At 41.2% G+C, this 26,634-nt stretch overlaps 1 protein-coding gene across 1 annotated transcript in view; it reads right to left on the bottom strand.

The window, feature by feature from the left end:
• LOC114084082 (complement factor H-like) overlaps nt 1-26,634 on the bottom strand; it is an 87,814-nt gene that overhangs the window by 48,000 nt on the left and 13,180 nt on the right. The window contains 3 exon segments of the mRNA XM_071619672.1: nt 216-389; nt 941-1,135; nt 7,075-7,248. Coding sequence (XP_071475773.1) covers nt 216-389; nt 941-1,135; nt 7,075-7,248 — 543 coding nt within the window.

Raw genomic sequence — 26,634 nt, 5'->3', positions numbered from 1 at the left:
GAGCTACAGCCCCAGCCCCTGTATTCAAATTCTTTACTATATTCTTGAATACTGTTTACTAAGGTGCACTTATTTTGCCACATACTTATCAATAAATTTTGATTTCCACTTTTACATGAAACATGGAAACAAATTTTTATAAATATTTTGCCCCAGTTTAATGTAGATGGACCTTTAAAAAATCACGAGTATAGATATCAGAGCATTTTACTTACTAATCCGAATGCATTTGAGAGGAGGGGACCAGCCATTCTCTGTACATGTAACTGTGTTTTGACCATTTGAAAGACTATAGCCAGGATAACAGTCAACTTTAACAGACTCATGCAGTGAATGTCTTGTTTCACGTGAGTAATATCCATATTCCACATAATTGAAAATGCATTGTCCTAAGGAGCACAAAGTGATAAAAAGTGAAAACATTAATTTGAACAAAATATTGGATTAAAAATTACCTTTATAATATTTAGAAAATGTGTAGCATCCGAAAAATGTGCAATTAAGAAAACCCCAAAACTACTATACCAAATGTTTGTTAAAAAATAAAAATCAGGGCTGGGGATGTGGCTCGGGTGGTAGCGCGCTCGCCTGGCATGCGTGTGGCCCGGGTTCGATCCTCTGCACCACATACAAACGAAGATGTTGTGTCTGCTGAAAACTAAAAAAATAAATATCAAAAAAAAAAATCAATAACATTGAATTCATCTTTAATTTTGTAGCTAAAACATGTGTAAATGATACAGGTTTTCTTGTAACTTTGGTTTTCATGTGATTTTTATGAAGAGCGTCTTATAAAAGACAAAAACTAATTGAGTCTTTTTGCACACACAATTCTTCCCTTGGCCCTAATTTGTCATGCAAGACTTAACCGTAAATACTTATGTGCTTCTTTCTTCCCTCATTGAAAGATACATGTATCATTGTAAAGACATTTACTTACTGATGCATGGTACTTCTGGCAGCCACCCTTCTTTTGTGCAATAAATGTAACCCCAGTATGATTTTGAAGGAGACACAAAATTGTTATCACATTCATAGGTATATCATTGTCCTATAGGTACTGGAAAATATGGTCTATATCTTTCTTCATAGTATAGACGACCATGTTTTATCTCTGGAAAATCACAAGGTTTCACTTGTGATAAAAAAATAAGATGAATAATATTTTATTTTATTGAGCAACATATCAGAAATAAACCATTTAAGTAATGAATTATGTCTTATTATTAACATAATTACAAGGTTTTCAAGAAAAGATAAGTCACAGAAATCAGATGATTATGCTCTGTGAGGTCTTTGTTAGTGAAGTCAAATGATATCAGTCACCAGAGAAATCAACTAGAAAAATTTGTTAGTATCAAAATAGATAAGGTTATAATAAACAATAGTTTTATTCTAGTTTCAGTTGGGAAATGAGATGTTTTTAATGTGCTAAAATGTTTTTCAATGAGGTATAATATGATTATATCTTATTGAATTATTCTTATGTTTTAAATAATTTAACACAAATTTAAGTGCTGTTATTTATTTTATTGTCAGGTTTATTTTTATTTTCTTGAAATTTACTTATTTTCAAGAGATTGTTTAGAGAAAACCTACTCCTTTGAATATCTAAATAGTATTAATTTTTTCCAGGCAATATGATTCTGTTTCAAGAAATCTTATGTGATATGTTATAAAGAATCCCCTCATCGCCTTCATGTATACACACATACACTAAATATACTACAACTTCAATTAATTTTTCCACTTTCCTTTATGTTTGATTGCAGACCATTTTCAAGAAGTTTCTACTCTTCAAAATGGTAATTTGCATTATACACTTTGAATTTTTGCTCATCTTTTGTATTAGAACATCATAAATATTGGGTTCATTTTGACACAATCAAATATGCAAGAAATTTTATTTCAAGCCCCATCCAACCTTTCCCTCCCTTCTTCTCCCTCATGTTCCCTCCTCTTCTCTACTAAAATTTCATTCTATTACACATGCAAAAGGGAAATTTCCTTTGGGATGTTTATATATGAATATGACATGATTTGGTTAAATTCATGCCATTTATCTTCCTCTTTGTCTTCCTTCTTCCCTCTCATTCTCCAATAGCTACTACCACTGATCTTCCCTATATCTTTATGATATCTGATCCCCACCCCCACTGCCTTCTTTCCCTAAATTTACTAAAACTTCCTCATATGAGAGAAAACTTTCAACCTTTGAGTTTCTAAGTCTAGTTTATTTCATTTAGCATGATTTTTCTCCATTTCCATCCATTCATCAGCAAATGTCATTATTTCACTCTTACGGCTGAGTTAACTCTTTTGTATGTATGTACCACATTTTCTTAATACATTTCTAATCCCTATTGATGGGCTTCTGGGTAGAATCCATAATTTGGGAATTATGCTGCTGTAAATACTGAAGTGGCTGAATCATAATAGGATGCTGATTTTTAGGCCTTTTGGAAAAACATTGAGAGTGGGATAGCTGGGTCATATGGCAGTTTAAATCCTAGTTGTTTTTTTTTTTTTTTTTTTTTTTTTGAGGCATCTCCCCATGGTTTCCAGAGTGATTGTTCTAATTTACAGTCCCATCAATAATGCAGAAGTGCACCTTTTCCTCAAAATCCTTACCAGCATTTATTATTATTCATGATATTGATAATTATTGGTTCCTTTCAAGTGTACTTTCTTGGTCTACAGTCCATATCTCTTGGAGTAGTTTTGATTTGCATTTCCCTAATTGCTAGAGATGCTGGACATTTTTCCATATATTTGTTGACCATTTGTGTTTCTTTTTTGTTATTCATTTTTATTAGTTTTTATACATGACAGCAGAAAGCTTTTTGATTCATTGTACATAAACAGAGCAGAATTTTTCACTTCTCTGATTGTACATGACGTAGAGTCACACCATTCATATATGTATCTAGGGTAATAATGTGTGTCTCATTCCACCATCTTTTCTACCCCCATATCCCCTCCACCCCTTCCCTTTGCCCATTCCAAAGTTCCTCCACTCACCCCATCCGCCACCCCATTATGGATTAGCATGCACTTATCAGAGAACACATTCAGCCCCTATTTGGGGGGATTGGCTTATTTCGCTTAGCATGATGGGTTTCTTCTTTTACGAAGTTTCTGTTTAGTTCTTTTGGCCATTTATCAATTGGCCTATTTCTATTTGTTTGCTTGTTTGAGTTTGTTTGTTTGTTTGCTTTTGGCATTGAGTTTTTTTAGTTCTTTATATATTCTGGATATTATTCCCTTGTCAGAGGAGTAACTGACAAATATTCTCTCCCATTCCAGAGGCTCTCTCTTCAACTCTCTTTATCATTTTCTTTGCTGGACAGGATTTTTTTTAATTTAATGGCATCCAACTTACTGATTCTTAGTTTTATTTTGTGAGCTTTAGGGGTCTCATTCAGAAAGTCAGTGCCTGCACTGATATGATGGAATATTGATCCTATGTTTTCTTCTAATTTTGGCTCTGATCTTTATTATTTCTGACCTTCTACTGATTTTGTAATTAAGACCTTGAAGTATAACATAAGTTTATTTATTTGGTCTCTCTATATATTTTTAATGTAGATACTCAATGAAATAAAATTTACTCTTAGTACTCCTTTCATACTATCTCAGAGATTTAATATATCTTTGGTTTCATTTGTTTCTAAATATTTTTTATTTCTTCCCTCAATTATTCTTTGATCCATCCTTCTTAAAAGGATACTGTTTAAACTCCACATGTTTATGTGATTTCTGCTATTTTTCTTGCTTTTGATTTCTAGTTTCATTTTAGTATGTTCTAATAGGATGCATGGGATTATATCAATTTTCTTTGTGTATTTGCTTAGATGTACATTTTGACCTGGAACATGGTCTGTTTTGGAGAAGGTTCCATGAACTGCTGAGAAAAAGATAAATTGAGTTTGAATACATACAGTTTGGATATATCATTATTTATTTTATGTTTTGATGACCTATCTATTAGTGATAAGGATGTATTGAAATCTTCCAGTATTACTGTATTGGGATCTATCTGGGATTTAATGTCAGGAAGTATTATTTTATTATTTTTTAGTTGTTAATAGACCTTTGTTTTATTTATTTATATGATGTGTTGAGAATCGAATCCAGTACCTCACACATGCCAGGCAAGTGCACTACTGCTGAGCCACAGCCACAGCCCCTTAAGAAGTATTTTTTAATGTAATATGTTGACATTTGGGGCATATATATTAACTATTATTATTTCTTCTTGTTGGGTTGTTTCCTTTACTAGGATGTAATGGCTCTCTTTTTCTCTTCGGATTAATTCATGCTTGAAATTTGCTTTGTCAGATATGAAGAACGGCTACTCCAGCTTGTTTTCAGAGTTCATTTGCATGAAGAAAATTTTTTTCAATCCTTCTGCCTTCAGTCTGCAAGTGCCTTTACCTATGAAATGAGTCTCTTGCAAACAGAATTTGGTTGGATCTTGTTTTTGGATCCATTCTGCTAGTCTATGTCTTTAAATGAGTGAGTTAAGGCTATTTATTTTCAGTGTTATTATGGATATATTATTTGGATTTTGGATTATATATTTTGAATTCTTGCTCAACCTAAATGTCTTTTTTTTAAACAAAGGTGAGAAAATGATTTCTTCTAAGTATACTTTCTTGGTCTACAGTCCATATCTCTTATCATTGACAAATACTTCCTCACCTTTATGAAGCTTCCAGTGTTGTAATTAAAATGCTTTTTAGCATTAAGTCTTGTTCCTTTTAGGTAACATTCACTTTTTCCCCTATAATATTTTTTTAAAGATTTTGATATTTTATATTAACCCATGGGTTTTAGAAATTACATCATGAACTGTCCAAACCTGTATTATTCAACAAGAACTGTGCCTTGGACATGCTTGAGTCTTTTGAATTGCAAGAAGTGAGATTTTAAGATTAATCAATTAAATTTCCCATTTGTAGATAAGAGATTTGAAACCTGGTGGTTGCAGAAAAATGTGTTTATTCACCTACTTATGCTGTTTCATGGAACATCAATAAAATAAATTCGTTATCTCTGATGTCTTTTCAAAATGCACAAAAAGCAGAGAATTGACAGGTATAATTATTATGATAGGCCAGAGGCACTTGTCTATATTCTTCACAATCATGTGTGCACATCTAAACCTCATTAAAAGGGTGTACCTTGAAGCAAATTTAATATTCCACTAAGGACCTATCAGCAGAGATGGGTGGTTCTCACAACAGCCTCATTCTACTACTTAGAGTATCCACCTGCTTATACTTTCACTAAATGTAGGTCATAGTCTCATTGCCAGCTATAGTTGTTCCATCCTAGTGTTCAGTCAAACTGATCTTAAAATTGAATAAATATTCACTAATTTTCATAAATGTTGCTAATCCATCTGTCCTAGGAAGCTTATTTCTTTGACTCAAGCCCAGGATTTTATAGTTACCATTGCAGAAGTTTATCCTATTTGATTCATTTTGACATGTAGGATTTTCTTTGAATGATATGTCCTAGTGTAGATACACTAACATCATCCTTTGTGTCATTCAAGTTGTGAATTCATACTACATTTTCCCTGAGCCATTGAATAATTTGATGTCACCAATGAGTAATGGAGTTGTCGTGAGAAGAAAGTCCTCTTGCTTGATTATCAGATAAGATTATTTAATGAAATTGCAAAGAGATAAACCATCTAACTGGTCAATTTCATTGCCTTATCCATAAGAACCTGTGAAAGGCAGGTTTAGATATATTTGAGCAAATCCATATTGTCGAAGTCAACTATAAAATCACTAAAGATTGACCTTATAGTTCTTATGCACTTTGAAATTTGTTTCACAGTTATAAAAGCTTTCTCTGTTAGTGATTGGAATTTTGCCTAGAACTAACATTGAACTCATTGACCAATCATTTGTATCATCACATTTTTGTTTAAGTGTTATACACCTTTAAAATGTACAGTTAGATAGAAAGAAAAGGAATATGACTGTGGAGACAAACTAAAACTTGAAGAGGGCCAAGAAAGCATTCCATAAATAAAATAGTCTTGACCTTCAGTGGAATTTTGCCACATGTAAAATTTGTACGAAACTACATAAGTCCTTCAGCACTCCTCCCTCACAATAGGGGAGCTTTATTTTTCTCCTTTTGGGGGCATGTTGGACTTAGTGTCTCATTTCTGAAGAATAGATGTGGTGGTAGCAAGAGTATGTGAGTAGACCCTAAGTGGTATTCAGGCCTCCACTCACTCAGATCAGTAGCTCTGGAGAAAGTTAGCTGTCATTCAGGTAACCTAAGAGAGGCCCATGTGGTCAGGAGCTGAGGCCTCCTGCCAAAAATCTATGTGAGTGAACCGTGTGGGAAACAGATCCTTCAGAACAGTCTATTACACTGATGTACTGACTGTACCACAAGAAGAAACTGACTCAGAACTACTGACTCATTTCCAAATTCTTGACCCGCAGTCACAATGAGACAACAAATATTTGGTATTAAACAAATATGTTTGGGGGGAATTTTTTTAATTTTATTTTTTAGTTGTAGTTGGATTCAATACCTTGATTTTATTTACTTATTTTCATGTGGTGCTGAGGATCGGACCCAGGACCTTACACATACTAGGCGAGCTCTCTACCACTGAGCCACAACCCTAGCCCAGTAAATTTGTTTTAATGAAACAAATAACTAACATATTATCTGTTAGAAGGTAGTATTTTTACCCAATGTTTTATTCACATACTGGAAGAATTTTATTAATTAGAGAAATACATATATATATATATATATATATATATATATATATATATATATATATACACATATATATTACACATACATACATTTTTTTGAATTGCAAGAAACTGTTTTTAATTTACTAAGATGTGATTTTCATACTAAGAGATGTAAAGAATGCTTTTAAAGGCTCTATGTACATATTATGTACATAAACATAGACAACTATTTGGTCTTGTCACAGTGTGTGTGTGTGTGTGTGTGTGTGTGTGTTTAGTAGAAAAATCAATTCAGAATTACAAAGTAGCTCAAGATATAAATGGAACTTACAGCTACATCTTGGAGGAGGTATCCAGCCACTACTTGTACATTTTGCAGTATTTCCCCTGGTTGCAGGATAAAAACCACTTTTACATTCATATCTGATTTCATCTCCAGTTCTGTGCTTAATCCTTTGAGGTGAGTCAACACCATTTGGAATATAAGGAGGATTACATGTTACTTCTGGGGGAAAAAAATAGGATGTGTGAATAGTGTGGAAATCAGTACTCATTAAAATTAAGTATAAGAAAGTAAGACTATAGGTAATATTTATTTGTCCCTAGAGGATCACAAAATGACATTAAAATAAACATATCCTCACATATCACTATATATATATCCTCATATATCACTCCTGTTTAACTTACTGTGGTTTTTACCAATATATTTGTGATATCATGAAGTATGTGATAGCTTTGTCTAAAGCTTTCACATACTTCATGATACTCCTTGTCTGGCAATGACTTAATCATGATCATGTATAAATATTTCAAATATTTCTTCCACTTTCTTCTATTTCTTTGGACACTGTTGCTCTCATAAGGATTGTTTACAAAAATATACATAGACTCTTCTTTCCACACAACTGGTAGGAAATCACATCCATTCTTTGAATTAAATATGGCCATATGACTTAGATAGTTCAATGTAATGAAAATAAAACAGAAGGGAGTTTTAAAAGACATTGTATGAATTTTCATGTTCTCATTCCCACATCTGCATTAACTGAAGAAGAACATTGGAAAGATGATGCCTTTGTCACCTGATTCTTAGAACTAGTTTACCATATTTCACTGCATTACCATTGCCACTGTTACAGGATTCTTCCACAGAGAGACCAGGAACCAGGGCATTCAGCAGGAAGCAGAGCATATTAGTGTTGGCACTGGTCCAGTGGATTTGTATTCAAAGGCTGAGGTCCCAAAGCAGGAGATGTTGCCATATATATCTCTTGTTAGTTCCTCTTTATTTGCTAGCTCTTTGTCTCCCATATAAGGTAATATACATTATATACATTCTAATTGGGCATTATATTTTATACTATAGATTTGCAACAATATTACAACAGAGTTGTGGAATGTGCATGGTGATTTTGTGGGTGTCATGTTACCTTTCCTTTGTTCTGAGAAAGTCCCTACCATACCACTGCATTAACATATGTTCATGAGTATTCCATGTGTTCTAATCTTGCACCAAGACAATTTAGTAATGAAAATTTTCAAGTATTACCTGCACAATTTAAAAAACAATGTTTCATATGTGAAACATTTAGTAGCATTTCACTTTTTGTCAAAAAAAAAAGGCATAAAGTCTGCAATGATTTTTCAGTGAAATACTGTGCAGAGACCCTTCTGAACTGTATTAGAAGTGAGCACAAACCAGAAACAAAGTGTAGTTTGTTAAGATATTGATATACTGCAATCTATTTTTTGGAAAGCCTCTTTTGTAAGGGGTCTCTTTTGCAACTACTTAGGTCTGGCAACATAATATAAAAGTAACCATACCCAATTTGTAAATAAATGGACATTGTTGTGTTGCAATACAGCTTTCTTTACAAATGGGAAGCAAGCTTGATTTGACCTGTGAGCAAGTTTGCCTTCCTTTGATCTAGTCTCTTCTCACATATAAAGCTCTTTCTTGTTCCTTCCATCAATTCTGCTATATCCCAATAATGGATCAATTTACAATATTCTTTTTCTTATAAAGTGCTATACATTTTAAGTATAGTAGAAAAGTTATATAAATGTCTGTATTGATGCCATATTGTAATTTGGCCTAAAAACATGTGGTGGATATTCATCATTACTTATAATCCTTTATATGCTCATAATTCATCTCTTATTTCATTAAAATAATCCTTTATATGCTCATAATTTACCTCTTATTTCATTTTCCAATATAAGTTACTAATTGTTAATACACTCTTTTCAAGCCACCTAACCCAATTGCTCTTTTATCAACAAATAATAAGTCTTTGAACTTTAGTTTACATTTCTTTACTTAGGTTTTACTTCATGGTATAACTAAATTTAATACCAATTTTTTTTAATCCAAAAGTCACAAGTTATAAAAAACAAAAGTTTAAGAGAATGATTAAAGTGTATCGGGTAATTTTGTTAAAACATTCGAGAATGGAAACACTTCTGAAGATTAATCTCAAATTGTAGACATGAATTCATTGATGAACCTTAATTCTTGCCTTTTGAAATCTTTCTTAAAATAAACAATTTAAAAATTGCCTTACTATCTATTGCTGTCTAAAATAATAATATTCAAGACTATCCAAATGTATGTGGTCCCTTTTTCTCACTACCAGATACATTTGAAGTAAGAATAATAATGCATGATTAGCAGCATATGTTGTAAATCAATTTTTAAAAGTTTATGAGGAAAACAGATGGAATTGGATCAAACGTGACTTTTAATCAATTCATTTTGGCATGTTTAATTATTCCTGTAAATGACTTATTGTAGGTTGTCTTCTATTGGACAGAGAGAACCAAAGTTTTGACACCTCTGTCAAAACCCTTGGCATCTATATGCCGTGGAAGAGATGGAAAGCAATTCAATTATTTTCTCCTCAACCATTTTAAATTTTGATTTATTACTCAATTTCCGAGCTTTGAGTTACACAATTTTAGAGAAATTAAGATTTCTGGGTCAGGAGTTCATCATATGTCAACAGGTCAATTCTTGCATTGTGCCAGGAAAACAAAGAGAAGTATTTGTAATATATTAGCTGAGGTACAGAAGGTAGAGTCCTTTTATTAACAAGAAACTCTTCTACATCTAGTCAATGTAAAGTATATTTAAATAAAATGAAACACATTTTGAAACAATGTACATGCTTATCCAATTTGGGGTAAATCTCTCTTTATTGTTATCAAAGTTTAATAAAATACCTTGTGATCAGCCAAATCCCTTTTAATGTGGATTTAACATGGATTATCATTGTCTTATATTCATTAATTATTTTCTAAAATATTTTGTTAATGATACCTAAAAATAGAGATCACTCTATTGTGAAGAAAGATACATTTTCCATGGAACTGTTTGTAAACTGAAGCAAAATAAAATGTTTAATTATAAAATCAATTCAAAATTAACTGTACTTTTATAAAATATAACTAAAACAACATTTAAGCATGTAATTACATACCACAGATGTAAAGTTCCGAGGGTTCCTAGGAGTTAACTCTCCTTACTTCCCAGTATGGTAAAATCTGTGAAAATCACTGGACCTATCAATCGTCCTTGTTTCCCTCACTGCAACAGTTCTCATCAAAAAGCTACCTCACTTCTTTTCAGAAATGCCTGCAAATATCTGAGGACAGGAATTACTACAATATAGCTATGTCTTCTTGCTATTCTTTTTATGGTTATGATTTCTTAAACTCTTCAATCATCTATATTCTCTCTTCTAGGTCATGATCCTTGGAAGACATCCCTTTAAAAGGAGGTAAGAAAAAAAGAACACAATATTCAGATATACTTCTTGTGGGAAAAAGCACTCTGCCTCTCTGCATGACATCCTTCCATGAAGAAGCTGAGAGTTAGGATTTCTTTTTCAGCACCATCATCACTGTTGTTCCAAATTAAACCCATTGCTCATGAAAATCTCCACTTTCTGGATCCCTTTAATTCCATTGTCAATAGAGATTTACCTCATCTGATGTTAACATAATTTACTCTTTAGAGCCAAATTCTAGGCTTTAGAAGAGCAATTTATGTATTTGAGAATTGCAGATTATTGAAATTGGAAAGCCTATGACAGTCCTGCAATTTAGTGAGAACCTTTCTCAAAAAGTATAAAAAAGGTGGGCGATGTAACTCAATGATAGAGCACCTCTGAGCACCAAAATCCTCAGTATTAAAAAAAATAATAATAATAGAGTTGGTAATTGTATTAGGTGGTAATTGGCCCTGCTAAATTTTATTGGTATGAATTTCATAGTCCTAAGGGTAAACATGTCTTAATAAGATAATAGCTACAGATGCTTTTTTGCCAAATAAGCATAATATTACAGGGCAGTATTCAATACACATTTTTAATAAAATATTTCATGGTATGCTATCTCTATATAAGAAATCGATGCAAAGTTTTTGGCTTAAAAAAATTGTGCTGACAAAATTGCAGTCTAGTCAGGAATTGACAGGATGGTGCTTCTCTAGTCACCTGAATTTCATTAGAGAGGACTTGACTAGAAATGGAATATCTGCTTCCAAGACGGCTGACTCATGGGTAGCACATGATGGTTAGCACATTGGTGCTGCCTGTTACTGGGAGACTGAGACTGTAGACCTGGGATTTTAGTTCTACTCCAGGAGGGCTTTTAAACAGAAATGTTTGGACTTTCTTACATAGTAAGTATTCCAAGAGACAGCAAGTGGAGGTAGCTACAAACTTAATACCTGGGCCCAGAAATCTACATGATACAGCTTCTACCATATGCTATGGGTCAAAACAGTTAAAGAGACTGTCCAGATAAAGAGAGTGACTTTTTCAACCACTTCTTGATGTGATGAGTATCAAAGAATTCATGTTCTTCTTACTTCACAATAAGCCAGCAAGAAAGATGACTTATAGGTTTGATTCCCAAGAAGTCTTTGGGTGAATATGTCAGCTGTAGAGATTCTGAATTGGAACCGTTCTGAGACTGAAACAAAATAAAACACCACACGATGCAAAACAACAAAATAACTTAAATGAGCAATAAGACATTTAGAACAAAGGAATCTCAGAGGATACAGAATGAATAGAAGACTAAAGGCCAAGTGACCTTCCCCAACCCTATAAACTCCTAGCTTTTGGCCTGTGTACACTGTAAAAAACTTAGTTGCTTTACAGAAGATAAAAACATGAATCAGTTCAGTTGCTTAATATTAGAAGTTCTGTCTCACATAAAGGCATTTCAAAACGCAGCTTGACAAAATCTAGAGATTCCGGCACCAACTAGGCTCCCTCCACATACCAGGACTAGTGGATCCTATTCAAGACTCGGCCTTGGACCTCAGACCCTGTTTCTGGAGACTCCTTTCAGGGAGAAGGAAAGCAGGAGGAGATGTACACAGACCCTTGGATGTGTCACGCTCTCTCCTATGATCTGCCTAGTGTCTGTGCTTCACTGTTCATGAGGCTAAAGTGTGGGTCCTGTTTTGTCACAGGGCACAAATATGCTTTCATGAGTGGTGGGATCCTGGGGAGAATCCCAAAGACAAGCATGTGTAAACACACACACACACACACACACACACACACACACACACACAGACACAGTAGGTGCTCAATAAGGCCTCTGGAATAAACAAGAACTCTAAGGCTTGCAGAGTTCCGTGACATGTCCATAGTAACTCAAAGGGTCAGTGGAAGAGAATGGATCTGAATTGAGTCTTCTGACCCCATGGTCAGCCCCGAATCCACATTCAAAGCACAGTCTACACCCCTCTTGTTCTGCTCTGAATCTTCCCAGTCCCCAGAGAGCTCCTAACTTGAAGGCTTGAACCTCAGGGGAGCAGTACTCTCTGTTGGGGTCCTGGGGTAGGTGAATGATCAAAGGCGCTGTAAAAGGCGCTTTGAGTTCACGAGTGGATGGAGACATTGGTGATTGTGTATCTTGGTGGGCTAGGGGTAAATGGTAGAGATATTAGGACGTGGGCCCAGCAGGAGGAGATAGGTCACTGAGGACATGATCTCTGGGCGCATGTTTTGTCCAGGGCACCTCCCCTTCTCCACTCTCTTCATCAGGGACCAGCAGGGTCAGAAGGTGCCCCACAGGGTCTGCACTGCTGGCCCCCAGGCAGCTCAAGAGCCTCCCACCTTCCCAAGCACTTGAGAGTCCTTGTTTGGCCCAGGGGACCTCCAGAGGACCCAGGAGTCCCTCTTGCCTTGCTCTATCCCCAATACTACAGAACCACCCCTTCGCTCTAATGGATGGTGGCCCAGCCCCAACTCAGAGCAGGATGCAACCCAGACAAATCTCCCTGGTCCCCCTGAAAGCATCCAAGCAAGGAGATCTGTGAGGAAGAGAAATTTATTAAGAACCAGCCATGTCTGCCATGGCAGAAACAGGGGACAGAGGAGAGCACAGCGGGGGGAGGGGCATCCCAGGAAAAGGATTCCCAAGTCTTTCTTGCAGACCAGGGAGGGGGTTGGTGGTAGAGCACTTGTCTCCAGGCATCCTGTCCCCAGCAGGCCCTCTGGACTGGAACTCATAGGAAGGAGGTGCCTGCAGGTGGCACGCCTCTATGGAGCACCGGCGCCATGCTGATCAGATCCTTGCCAACTGGCTGAGGGGAAAGACACGGACTGGCCTGAGCCTGAGCGCATCACGCCCCCTTCTCGGTACCCACCCAGGGACATTGGGTTATGTCCTGGGGAAGGCCATCAGGGATGGCGCAAGGGCCGCATCAGGCTGCACCCACCCACCTGCTTGGCTGCGCCTCCATCTCAACTGGCCACCATCTCAGGAACCACTTTGTTTCGCAATCTGCGTGCCCGCCCTTCTGTGGTCCGAGCCACCCCATTTTCCTGCCTGGGCCCTGTCCTGGGGGCCGCCACGCAGCAACAGCACATTCGTGTGAGGCAGGCGAGGATCCTCCTGGCCACCCTCCGCCAGGCCTTGGTGCCTTCCTGAGAGGAGCCCGCTGTCCCTCCTTGGGCTTGCTGCCTGGGGAGGGCTTGCTCTCCTCTTGACACTCCCTGGGGGCTCCTGCTGCCCTCCACCTGTGACCTGTGGCCTCCAGACCCAGGGCCAGGAGGCAGGGCGGCAAGGTTCTGCTGTGGGGCCCTGCCGGGGGCAGCTGGGCTCTGGGCCTGCAGGCTGGGGAGGGCCAGGGCAGGCAGGCTGCCTCCCTTGCTGCCCCTCTGCCCGGGCCGCAGGTGCTCCCCACGCGGCTGCTGTACAGCTGGCACGACCCGCCTGGAGTGAGAGGTGGGCTTGCTGGCGCTCCTCTGGCGGGGCAGGGTGGCTGGGAGAGAACCCGCAGAGGACCTGGGCTGGAGCCCCGAGTGCACAGACCTCCTCTGGACCGTGAAGCCCACCCCCTGCGTGTGCTGGTGCCTGAGCAGGAGATAGGTAGCCATGGCTTCGTCAAACTTTCGCCTCTTCAGGGACGACCAGGTGTCAGTGAGGTCGAAACCCAGGTCAAGCATGACCTTCACTGTGGAGGGATCTGGGCAGAAGCGGCGGCGGGACTTCCTGGTAGCAATCTCAAAAGGCCACTGACCCCATTTCAGCCACTGGTGCGTCGCGACTTCGGCCATGCTGGGCCTCTCCATGGTGTCCACGGTCAGCATCTCCGCCACCAGGTCCTGAGCGTTGAAGGACAGGTGGGCCGGTAAGACCCAGGAGCGGTGCAGCACCTGGTCCCTCAGCTCCTCGAAGGTGTCCCCTTCAAAGGGCAGGTGCCCCATCAGCATCAAGTAGAGGACGACACCCAGGCTCCACACGTCCACTGGGGGCCCGCTGTACGCCCCCTGGACGAACATCTCCGGGGCCCAGTAGGTGATCGTGCCGCACACCGTGTCCAGCAGGATGTTCTCCGCCTTCACGTCCCTGTGCACGATGCCCTTGGCGTGGCACGTGTGCAGGGCGCTGGCCATCTGCTGGAACAGTCCCTGCGCCTCCCGCTCCGGGCAGGCCCACCCCCTCTGGGATGTACTGCAGCAGCTGGCCCCAACCAGCGTACCCCATCACCAGGTACACGCGGTCAGCCGTCTCCATCACCTGGAACAGCTGCACCACGCTGGGGTGCTCCATGGCCTTCATGATGGCCACCTCGGCCTGAAGGAAGGCCGGGTCCAGCTCGCCCTTGCGCACGATTTTCACGGCCACCTCCGCCCCCGTCAGGATGTGGCGGGCCAGCCTCACGGTGCCAAAGCTGCCCTGCCCTATGCACCTCAGCACCTCATACTGGCCCCTCAGGGCATCCTCCGAGGATGAGCTGGCCTCCAGGCCCCGCTGGGGGCTCCTGGGCTCCCTACTCTGACTCTCACTACTCTCTGTAGGCATCAGGAGCGGCCGCGCCACCTGAGGACGCTACCTTAAAACAACACAACAAACAAAACCAACAAACAAAGCAAGACTAAAACAACAAAACAACACAACAACACCCCAAATCAAAGAACCAAGTCACAAACCAGAACCGCCAAACCACCAACCACCAAACGCACTAACTAGCTGGGAGTCCGACAGGTCACCACCAAGAGCTTCCTGCACAATGGACGAAGCCCAGCTGTCGCCGCTGCCTTTTATAGAGCCCCTCGGAATGCCCTGACAATCACCCCTTGTGAGGTCACGGCCACAAATGGCCCTGTGCGCCCTGCCTGGCCCATGGTGCTCCTCTCCCTGGGGGTTCTGGCCCCCAGGACCTTGGCACTGGTCATGATGTGAAGATCAAAGTCCACAAGCTCACAGATGCGTCCTGCCCACCCACAGTGTCTTGCGCACCTACCAAAACCTGTAGTGGGCTCCAAGGCCCTGGCGTGTCTGGTCCCAACACCCACAGCTCCTTTGGCCTTCGGCCCATAGCACCTCCACCCTCCTTTGTCTGCCGCCTCAGGGAGGTTGGTGTCCTAATGTGGTGGCCCTTCACTCACATCACCGCACCCTCACACAATGCCCTGTCCCCTAAGACACCCGGGTCTAGCTTCTTCACTCCAACAGGGCTGAGAGCAAACGAGCCTTGGTCCACATTTCCCCCAGAATTTCTGAGACGCTTCCCTCTCTGGGAACCCTGGAACCCCCAAGGCAGTGGTTTCAACTAAAAGCGATCCAGGACACACTTGTAGGCCACCAATGGGTCCTGCCTTGGGACAGAGAAACACAGATGTGCCCAGAGGCCTTGCCCTGTCACACTCCTGCCCCTCGCCATCTTAGGCTAGCTCATCACAATAAATCCATGGGTTCAACTTCTGGGTTTCCCGGGGTCTGATGAATCCAAGGTCAGGTGGCCAGGAGATTTGGTGTGTGCACAGAACTAGCTTCCTTCTCCCTCACTTAGCTTCCTAGCTTTGTCCTCAAGAGGTGGAGAGGAAGAAGGAGTAAACTCAACTCTACCTCCTCCTTCCCCCAGCTTTCCTACTACCACCTTCCTTTTTTTTCTATCTTCCTTACATTTTTTTTTTTTATCCCTCTAGTTGTGGACACCGGAGACTAATATACCACACAAGAACTTGACCCCTTAGCTCTACACTGTTCCCCAGATGAACTTCAAAATGGTGCTCCCAAGTCCTCAGTCTCAACATTTGAAGGCATTTCAAGTGAGCACCATCTTACCAGGCTTCATAATTGTGTCTGCGTGTGCCTGTGTGTGTGTGTGTGTGTGTGTGTGTGTGTGTGTGTGTGAATGCATGGGCACAAGTGATATTGGGCACATGTGATATTGGGGAGCTATCTAGAGTGTGCCTGCTCCCCGAGTGTACCAGAAAATGCCATAATTTCTTCCTTAAGGCTGAATAATAGTCCATTGTGTATATATGCCACAGTTTCTTTATCCATACATCTGTTGAAGGGCACTTAGGTTTGTTCCATAGCTTAGTTTTTGTGAACTGAGCTGCTCTAAACATTGATGTGGCTGTATCAGTGTAGTAGGCTGATTTTAAGTCCTTTGGGTATAAACCAAGGTGTGGGATCGCTGTGTCAAATGGTGGTTCCATTCCAAGTTTTCTAAGGAATCTCCATACAGAGTTGTTGCATCAATTTGTAGTCCCACCAGCAATGTATTTAGTGAAACTTTTCCCTATATCCTTGCCAATATTTGTTGTTATTTGAATTTTTCATAATTGCCTAACTAGAGTGAGATAAAATCTGAGTTAGTTTTAATTTACATTGCTCTAATTGCTAGGGATGTTGGACATTTTTTTTAACCAGTTTTTGAACAATAGAATTTCTTCTTCTGTGAAGTACCTTTTCAGTTCCTTTTCCCATTTAATGATTGAGTTATTTGTGTGGGTTGTTTTCTGGATTGTTTTTGTTTTGTTCTGTTGGTGTTAAAGTTTTTTTGAGTTCTTTATATATACTGGAGAGTAATGCTCTATCTGAGGTGCTGGTGGTAAAGATGTCCCCTTCTGTAGGCTATCTCTTTACACTCTTGTTTCCTATGTTGTGAAGAAGCTTTTTAGTTTGCTATCATCCCAAGTATTGATTCTTGGTTTTACTTCTTACACTCCAGGAGTCTTCTTGACTCCTAAAGCCAAGATGATACAGAGTTGGGCCAACTTTTTCTTCTAGTTATGGCAGGGTCTCTGGTCCATTGCTTAGGTCCTTGGTCCACTTTCAGTTGAGTTTTTGCACAAGCCTTTTGGTGCTCACATCATACCACCCTGTGACATAGATGTTGAATATGGACCTACAGGAATTGATGTTTACCCTGGGAGGATCTGGTCTTGCTTTGAACTATTCCTCTTTGTCATTTTCCTACTCCTTCCTTTGGTAATGGGGACATTTATCCTGTGTGTGTGTCTTGGGAACGTGCAACTGTTGGTTTGATTTTTTACAGTGGCTCACATCAAATATTTATCCTGAGTCTTGAGAGAAGACTCTGAACTTAGATGTTTGAGCCATATTGGAACTATTGACTACAGGAACTCTTGGAGATTAACGAAATGCAATTCACATTGTCTCACAGACAACAGTTCTGGGAACTGTGGGCAGAATATTATGTTTTGGATCTTACATGTCCTCATTAAGCCCATGTGTTAAAGACTTGGTCCCCAATGCAGGAGAGCTCAGAGATTAGGCCTTGAGCAGAAGACAGGATCATAAAGGCCTCTGATCTCACAAACAGATTATAAGAATGCTAGGGGATCCATAACTCAAGGGGTTATTTGGAGGTAAGAACTTGAGAATTTGCTCAAGGTTGGAGGATATAGATCATTGGGGGAATGTCCTTGAGGGTACATTTTGTCATTTATCCCAGGCTCCTCTTCTCCCTCCCTCCTAATCTTTGCTTCCTGGCCACGATAAGGTAATCAACATTGCTCCACTACATGCTTTCTGTCATCATGTTCTATCTTGCCAGAGGCCCAAACCAATAGGGCCAAATAATTATAGACAATAAACAGAAATAATACTCAGATACTATGACATGGTACAGTAACCAGAGATGTTGTCCTCTACTGTGACTTTGTATAATTATCAGAAACATACAGAGAAATTGTGATCAGGTACAGAAAACACAGACAATACCCAGATACTGTGACCTGATACACTATCCAAAGACATTATCCAGATACCATGACCAGGTACACTAAACAGAGACATTACACAGATACTGCGACCAGTAATGAAAGAGTATTAGTGAGGTTTCTCTAGAGGAACAGAACCAACAGGATATAAATAGGTATGGTTTTAAAAAGGGGATGTGTTAGATTGTCTTATACAACCAGAAACTGGATAGTCCTACAGTGGCCATTTGCAGACTGGAGAGCTGGAGAGATCAGTAGCTTCTCAGCCCATGAAACTGGAGTCTCAGAATAAAAGGAACCATGATACCACCCCTGTCCTGGACCAAAGGCCTGGAAACCCCCTGGAGAGTTGCTGGTCAGGGTCTGCTTTGGAAGAATGAAGGAAGTAGATTCTGATGTCCTCAGGTGATCACAGCAGTAGTCAAGAACCCATTCAAGAAGAATTGAGCTTGTTTCTGCTGCTGCTTCCTTGTTCTTCCAACTTTTATTCCATCCAAGACCCCAACCTATTGAATCCCCACTCTTACAATGGGTATCCACCTTAGCTTGCTGTCCCATATGCCAATCATTCCTAGAAACAACCTCACTGAGACACCCAGAAGCTTTTAATACTAGGCATCTCTTAATTCCATCAAGTTGGAAATTCAGAATAACCATCACACCAGATATACAGCAGATAGAGTAACCAGAGATGTCAGCCAGATACCATGATTAGGCATAGCAACCACAAACAAGTATGTACTATGACCAGAAATCGTAACCAGAGAAGAAAATCAGATATGTAAAGTGATCAGAGACAAAATCCAGGGTCCAATATCAGGTATAGTAATCACAGATGTTAGGCAGTATGACCTGATCCAACAACTGGACATTATCCAAGTATTGTGAGTAGTTACTATAATCAGACATTAATCAAATAATGTCACAGACTTAGGAGACATTAGCTAGGTTCTGTGACCAGATGAAGTAAACAGAAATGATACTCTAACACAGGGACCAGATATAGTAAACAGATATAATAACCCAATGCTGTGACAATGTACAGTGAACAGAGACCTTAGCCAGATACTTGACCAGGAACAGTAAGCAGAGACTATGCTACTGTGACGTATTACAGAAAGGAGAAGCATAGTCAGATACTGTGACTAGGTACAGTAAACAGAGAAATTGGGCAATTACTGTGGCCAGGTATGGTAACCAGAGACATTAGCAAGATACTGAGACTAGGTACACTTAACAGAATCATTATGCAGATACTGTGACCAACTACAGTAACGAGATACATTAACCAGGTACCATAATCAGGTATAGTATGTAGAGAAAATACAAGATACCATGAGTAGGCACAGTATCCAAAGACTTTAGCTAGATACCAAGTTCAGTAACCAGTGACAATATCCAGATACTGTGACCAGATATAGAAATTAGAGACATGAGTCACATACCACGAATAAGTACACCATTCAGAGAAAATTGCCTGATATTTATCCAGATACATCCACTATAGTCCAAAGCCTGTTACTGTAACTGGGTGCAGGAACCACAGATAATAACCATAAACCATGGAGAGGTACCAAAATCGGACATTATCCAGACTGTATGACCAGGTACAGTAACCAAAGGTATTAGTCAGATAACCTGACCATGAATATTAAACAGAAACAGCCAGATAACATGACCAGGTGCTATACCCAGAGACATTTGTCACATACCATTACCAAGAACAGTATATAGAGATGAAACCCAGAGATAGTAACCAGATACAATCTCGGCACACATTAGCCTCCTACTATAACCAGTTCAAGTAACCAGAGACATAGCCAGATGTAGTGAACAGATCCCATATCCAGGCCTGATACAATGACCAGGGAGAAACAATGTCCAGATACTATGCCTGAATACAATCAACAGAGATATTAGCCTACTACTGTGACCAGGTAAACAAAACAAGACAATAGCTAGATGCTATAAATAGATATAGTAACCAGGCCTGATTTAGTGACCAGGTAGGTAATGCTCAGATACTGTGCCTAGATACAGTTAAGAGAGACATTAGCCTGATATGGAAACCAGTCACTATAACCAGAGGTAATATGCAAATTTAGTGATCAGGTTTGGGAATGACAGACAATAGCAGATACAATGACCACATGCATTAGTATGGCAATTAGACACAGAAGCCGGATACTGTGATAAGGAATAGCAACAGGAAACATTAGCCAGATACCCTGATGGCATTCAGTAACTATAGACATCAGCCAGGTACTGTGACCAGTTACAGTAAACAGAGACCATATTCAGATACTGTGACCCAGTACAGTAAGCAGAGACATTTTCCAGACACTGTGGCAAGGTACAAGGTACAAGCAATAATACCCAAATATTTGACTGGATAGAGTAAGCAGAGCTATGAATCCAATACTGGGACCAGATACAATAATCAGAGACATTAGCCAGATACCATGACCAGTTATGGTAAACAGAGACAATATCCTAACTCTATGACTAGGTATAGTAAACAGAGACCTTAGCCAGATTTTGCGGTTAGGAACAGTAAGCAGAGACAATACCTCATACCTCAATGAGTTACAAGAATCAAAGGCATTAACCAGAGATTGTGACCAGGGACAATAACCATAGACATTAACCAAATACCATGACTAGATACAGTAACCAGAGTCATTAGCTAGGTATAGTGACCAGGTACAATATACAGAAACAGAATCCAGACATTTTGGTCACGTATAGTACACAAAACAATACCATGATGAGTCATTAGCCATATACTGTGACAAGATACAATAATCAGAGACATTACCTAGATACCATGACCAAGCATAGCAACTAGAGACATTAAACAGATTCAAATACCATGACAGAAAAAATATGGAGACACCTTGCCTAGGTACACTAAACAGAGACAATATCCAGATACCATGCCCAGGTACAGCATCCAGAGACATTAGCCAGATATCTTGTCCAGGTATTGTAACCAGACATATCAGCCAGATACCATGACCAAGTTGAGTAACCAGAGATAATATCAGATACCATGTCCCAGCACAATAACCAAAGACATAAGCCTAATATTTTGCCCTGATACAGTAAACAGAGACATCACTCTAATACCAGATACAGGTGCACTAAATAGACACAACAACCTGATGCTCTAAATTAAACGGAGATTCTGTGGCCAGGAATAGTAAGAAAAGACAATACTTCATACCTCAACCTGTTACAATAATAAGAGGCATTGTCCAGATACCATGTCCAGGTACAGTAACTAGTGATGATAACTAGATTACATGTGGAGCTACAATAAGCAGAAATATTAATAAGATGCCATGAATAGATAATAGATTATCTAGAGACATTAGCAAGATACTGCAACCATATTCAGTAGCTGAGATTTTAGGAAGACATGGAGAACCAGTAAAATAAATAGTCATTACCCAGACTGTATCCAAGTAGAGTAACCAGTGTCATTAGCCAGATACCATGAAAAGGTCCAGCCTACAGAGACATTAGCCAGATAATATGACCAGATATAGTAATCTGAAACATTAGCAAGGTATGGTGACCAGACATAGTAACCAGAGACAGAAACTGTTACTGGGTACAGTAAACAGATTCTGTCAGTAGGAACAGTAAGTAGAGACAATACATCATACTTCAACCTGTTACAAAAAGCAGAGGCATTAACCAGAAACATTAGCTAGAACTTTGACCAGTCACAGAAAACACAGACATTACCCAGATACAGTGTACAGCTACTGTCACCAGAGATATTGGCCAGATACCATGACCAGGTATAGTATGCGGAGAAATGGGTCAGACATCTTGAATAAGTACAGCATAGAGAAAAATGTCCAGTTACTGTGATCAGACACAGTCACCAGACATTAATCATATACTTTGACAAGATACACTAACTAGACACATTACCCAGATCCATGACTGGGTAGAAGAACAGGAGATATAAGCCAGACAATGTGACCATCTACAGTAACCAGAGAAAATATTCAAATACTATGACTTGGGTACAGTAATCAAGAGACATTTCCCAGACATTGTGATCAGTTATAATAACCAGAGACATTAGTTAGATACAGTGGCCAGATACTATAACTAGAGAAATTAAACACTTACCATGACGAGGTACGGAAACCAGAAAAATTAGCTAGTTACCATAACCAGGTTCAATAACAAGAAATATAAGTCCAAAACCATGACCAGGTTCAATAAATAGAAGGAGAAAGAAAAAACAAAGCAGATATTGTGACCAGTTACAATAAGCAGAGTCATTAGGCAAATACCATGACTAGGTACAGTAACACATAAGATGACCAGGTACAGGAACCAGAGACATTAGCCAGATATAGCAACAAGCACAGAAACCAGAGCCATGAGCAACTCCTGTGAGAAGTATGATAACCAGAGACTATTTAGCCCGATTCGATGACCAAGTACATAAACCAGAGAAATTATACACTTACTCTGGCCGGGTTCATGAGCCACAGACATTAGCCAGATACTGTGGCCAGTAACCAGAGACATTAACCAGATACCAAGGCTAAGTAGAGTACACACAACAAGATAATACCAAGATACCATGACACAGTACAGTAACCAGGACTTTGGCCAGATACCAAGACCAGACACAGTAAAAAGACTCATTACCCAGATACTGTGACCAGAGAAATCAGACACTTTATCAACTACTATGACAAGATACAATAACCAGAGAATTAAACCAGATATTGTGACCAGGTACAGTAAACTGAGACAATACCCAAGTATGGTCAAGAGGTACAGAAATCTGAGACATTGGCCAGATCCCATGACAGGTACATCAAACAGAGACCCTGATACCTGACCAGGTACAGTAACCACAGTCATGAGTCACATACCATGACCTAGGACAATAACCATAGACCTTAGCCACGTAGGGTCCAGGTATAATAACCAGAAACAGCCAGGTACTCTGACCAGACACAGTAAACAGAGACAATACACAGATACCACGACAAGGAATGCTAGGTAACCAGAGAGGTTTAGTCAAATACTATGACCAATTACAAAGCCAGACACTGTGGCCACATACAGTAAACAGAAACAATATTTAGACACTGGGACAAGGTACAATAAGCTGAGAGACAAATAAAATAAACAAAATATTACCCATATACTGTGACTAGATACTATAACCAGAGTCTTTTATGCAGATACCTGACCAGGTACAGCAAACTGAGACACCAGCCAGATGTCATGACCAAATAGAGTACTAGAGACAATACCCAGAGAGATGACCAGATATTGTTCCAATTGGCATTGGCCACATATTGTGATCAGATTCACTAACAAGAGACATTTGATACTGTGTTCATGTAAAGGGAACAACATCCAGATACTATGATCAGATATAGTAACCAGAGACATTAGCCAGGTATCACGACCAGGTACAGTAAACAAAGATAATGCCTACATACCGGGATCTATTACAATAAGAGACATTACCCAGATACTGTGACCAGGTAGAGTAACCACTTAGACAATTGCGGTGACCAGATACAGTAAACAGAGACAGTAATTAGATAACCATGACCAGTTACATTAAACAGGCATTAGCAACATATTTCTGACCAGGTATAGTGTGAAACACTGGACAGATGACATGACCAAGTAACCAGAGACTTTAACCAGATTCCATGAATAGGTACTGTTCAAGCTGCCCTGGGCTCAGCCCACCTGTCACTCCCTTGGTGACTTGGCTAGGGATGCCTGGGGCCGTAGAGGTTCTGCCCTGTGCTGGGTTGCACTGGAGAGGTGGCCCTACTTCTCCATATGCCCTTCACCTCTGCACCAGCTCTGACCACAATGGGTGGGGGCCAGCTAGTCACACAGCACCCTTCCTGGTTCCCCAGGCCTGACCTCCAGTGCCAACTTCACCCCACCTTGCCCACCTGGGCACCTTTCCTACCTGGAGTTCAGTGTGGGGATTCTGAAGCCTCTGCAGCTACCATGTCCTGCAGCATGGCCATGGCAGTCCAGCGCCGAGTTCCCAAATGTCCCCAAAGGAATGGAGATGAGGGCTGCACGGCTACACCGCAGACAAGGTGGTCAATAGGAATGCAGGGCGGACAATGGATACCTAACATGGGGCCCAGCTTCTGAACTGGGAACCTCAGATCAGGATTATACCGTGTCCAAGCCGGAAGGAGCTCCAAGTCCCTGTTCAGCAAGTTTAGGGCCGCCGCGCGCTGGGCAGTTGGCCGTGGGCCCTTGGCCACAATACACATCAACCACCATCCCACTGGAGCATGTGGATCATCCACAAGTAGAGCTTGTGAGCATCTGAGCCCAGGAGAGCTAAACCGCGAGGGGGTGGGGCTGCCGAGGGCTTGCCACAATGTGTGAAGGTGGACCTTATTGCCCTAGGCCTCGCCCCCAGGGTGCCCTCACGCTGCAGTGAGGCCAGGGCTTGAGGGCCAGGACAGGGGGGCCAGTGTGGTCCTCTTTGTGGAGCTTAGGGCCCCCAGGGCTTGCAGGGATGGTCAACGTGAGGGCAGGGATGTCAGGGCAACTTCATGGAGTTGCATGCTGAATCCTCCAGTTCTGAGACCCAATTCCCCAGGGGAAGAAGGACAGGTCTGAGTTCCAGGCACATATGTGTGGGCACGCACGCAGCTGTATGCAATGTGGCCTTTCACCTACTGCTTGAGATGCAGGAGCAGGCACTCACTAAGCCTGTGGTACACAGGTAGCTCAGCTGCCTCAGTGCCCTGCTACAGAGGGTCATGAACCCACTGTCCCAGGAGGAAGGTTTTAGAGATGGCTGCTTGCCAGGCACAAAATTGAGAGCCAGGGCTGGGACCTCCAGGTGCAGGGATCCCACCCTAGGCCTGTGGGACAAGGTTCTGATGGCTGAGTCTGAGCTGGCCCACCATTCTGGGGCGCTGCAGGTGAAGACATATCCCTGCTGAAGGTGGGAACTGGACAATCAGGAGGACAGAGCCTGGCCACCTGATGGGGTCAACAAGCAGTAGGTAGACTTGTGAGGGTGTTTGACATCCCTCAAGCCATGACAAGTGGATTCTATGTCCACTCTCCTAAGGCAGAGCCATTTTGTCCCCAGTCAGGCAAGCCAAGGGAGCTCCAGGAGACAGGGAAAAGGTGAGACCTTGGTCCAGTGCTTCTGGCCCACTTCTGTCTCATCACTCTCTCTCCACCTTTCCCAGCTCACTGTATAGTGCTCACCCTGCAGCTCCAGGTGCAGCCTGTGCTTCCAGAAGTGGGGATGTCTCTGGACCTCAGGCCCTGGGTGGGACACAACTCAATTAGTCCTCACACCCACCCCCTGTGTCCACATGACATATCAGCACCTCTGCCCTCTGGCACCCTAGTTGCCTACTCTGACCAAGCACATGTCCATCTATACTGTCTGAGGACCCAGGCCCACTGAAATCAAAATGGACTGCCTAGCCTCCTCAAGTGCATAACTCCAGGGGGCTGTCACATGGGACCCTTCCCACGATGCCATGGGTGGGGGGACATAGCAGCATATTTTATCCGAATCCATCATGGAGCAAACAGTTATTGGATGTATGGGTCTGATCCCTGACCCCTGGACCTCATTTCCTCTGGTGAGAGGACTGTATTGGGTTTTCTGATGTGATTCCTTTATGGCAGGGACAGGGGTCTGGGCTGGGACAGGGAGGAGGGGACAGCCAATGAACTGAGCCCCTGGAGTCTGACTTCCCATATGAACCTCCTGAAGATCCAGAGGGGATCCTCATTCCTAGGATGGTGCTCAGAGTACACCCTGGAGCTACAAGAGGGCCGACTCCCTCTGTACCCTACACCTGCTGGTCTCTGGGAGGAGACCATGCCTCCAACTTTGTGCACTGAACTCTGCTTCATTTCTACCAGTTCCTTGGCAGAAATGCTGTTCTCTCTGTGCCAAAATGAGGAAAAGGGACTTGAAAACTCAAAAACCTTGAGAACATTGTTTTAATGTATTTAATTACGTTCTGGTCATTTTTCTCCTCAAAATTTGTCACAACACATAGTGTGATTTCTATCTTAGATATGTGAATTAGATTGCATGCCAATTTTTATTTCCCTGAAGCTTATTTTGCATATATGTATATATGCCAAACATTATATTGTGGGAGGCCGTTGTCGCACGTGATTTGAGTTGCCTCCCTGGTTGGGTGAGAGGCACTCAGACACAGCTGTGTCAGAGCTTTCCCCACCCTTCTCCAGGTCCTAGGGCTTGTCCTTGCAGAGGCGTATCTGGACACTGCCCCAAAGACCCAATCTTGTCCTGATCTTGGGATGCTGCCCCCCTTAACCTTCATTGGATGGAATTTTCCTCAGAA

This window comes from Marmota flaviventris, chromosome 12, assembly GCF_047511675.1.
Source record: "Marmota flaviventris isolate mMarFla1 chromosome 12, mMarFla1.hap1, whole genome shotgun sequence".
Classification (NCBI taxonomy): domain Eukaryota; kingdom Metazoa; phylum Chordata; class Mammalia; order Rodentia; family Sciuridae; genus Marmota; species Marmota flaviventris.
Note: the sequence above shows the minus strand (reverse complement) of the source record. Positions and strands in the feature narration are given on the sequence as shown.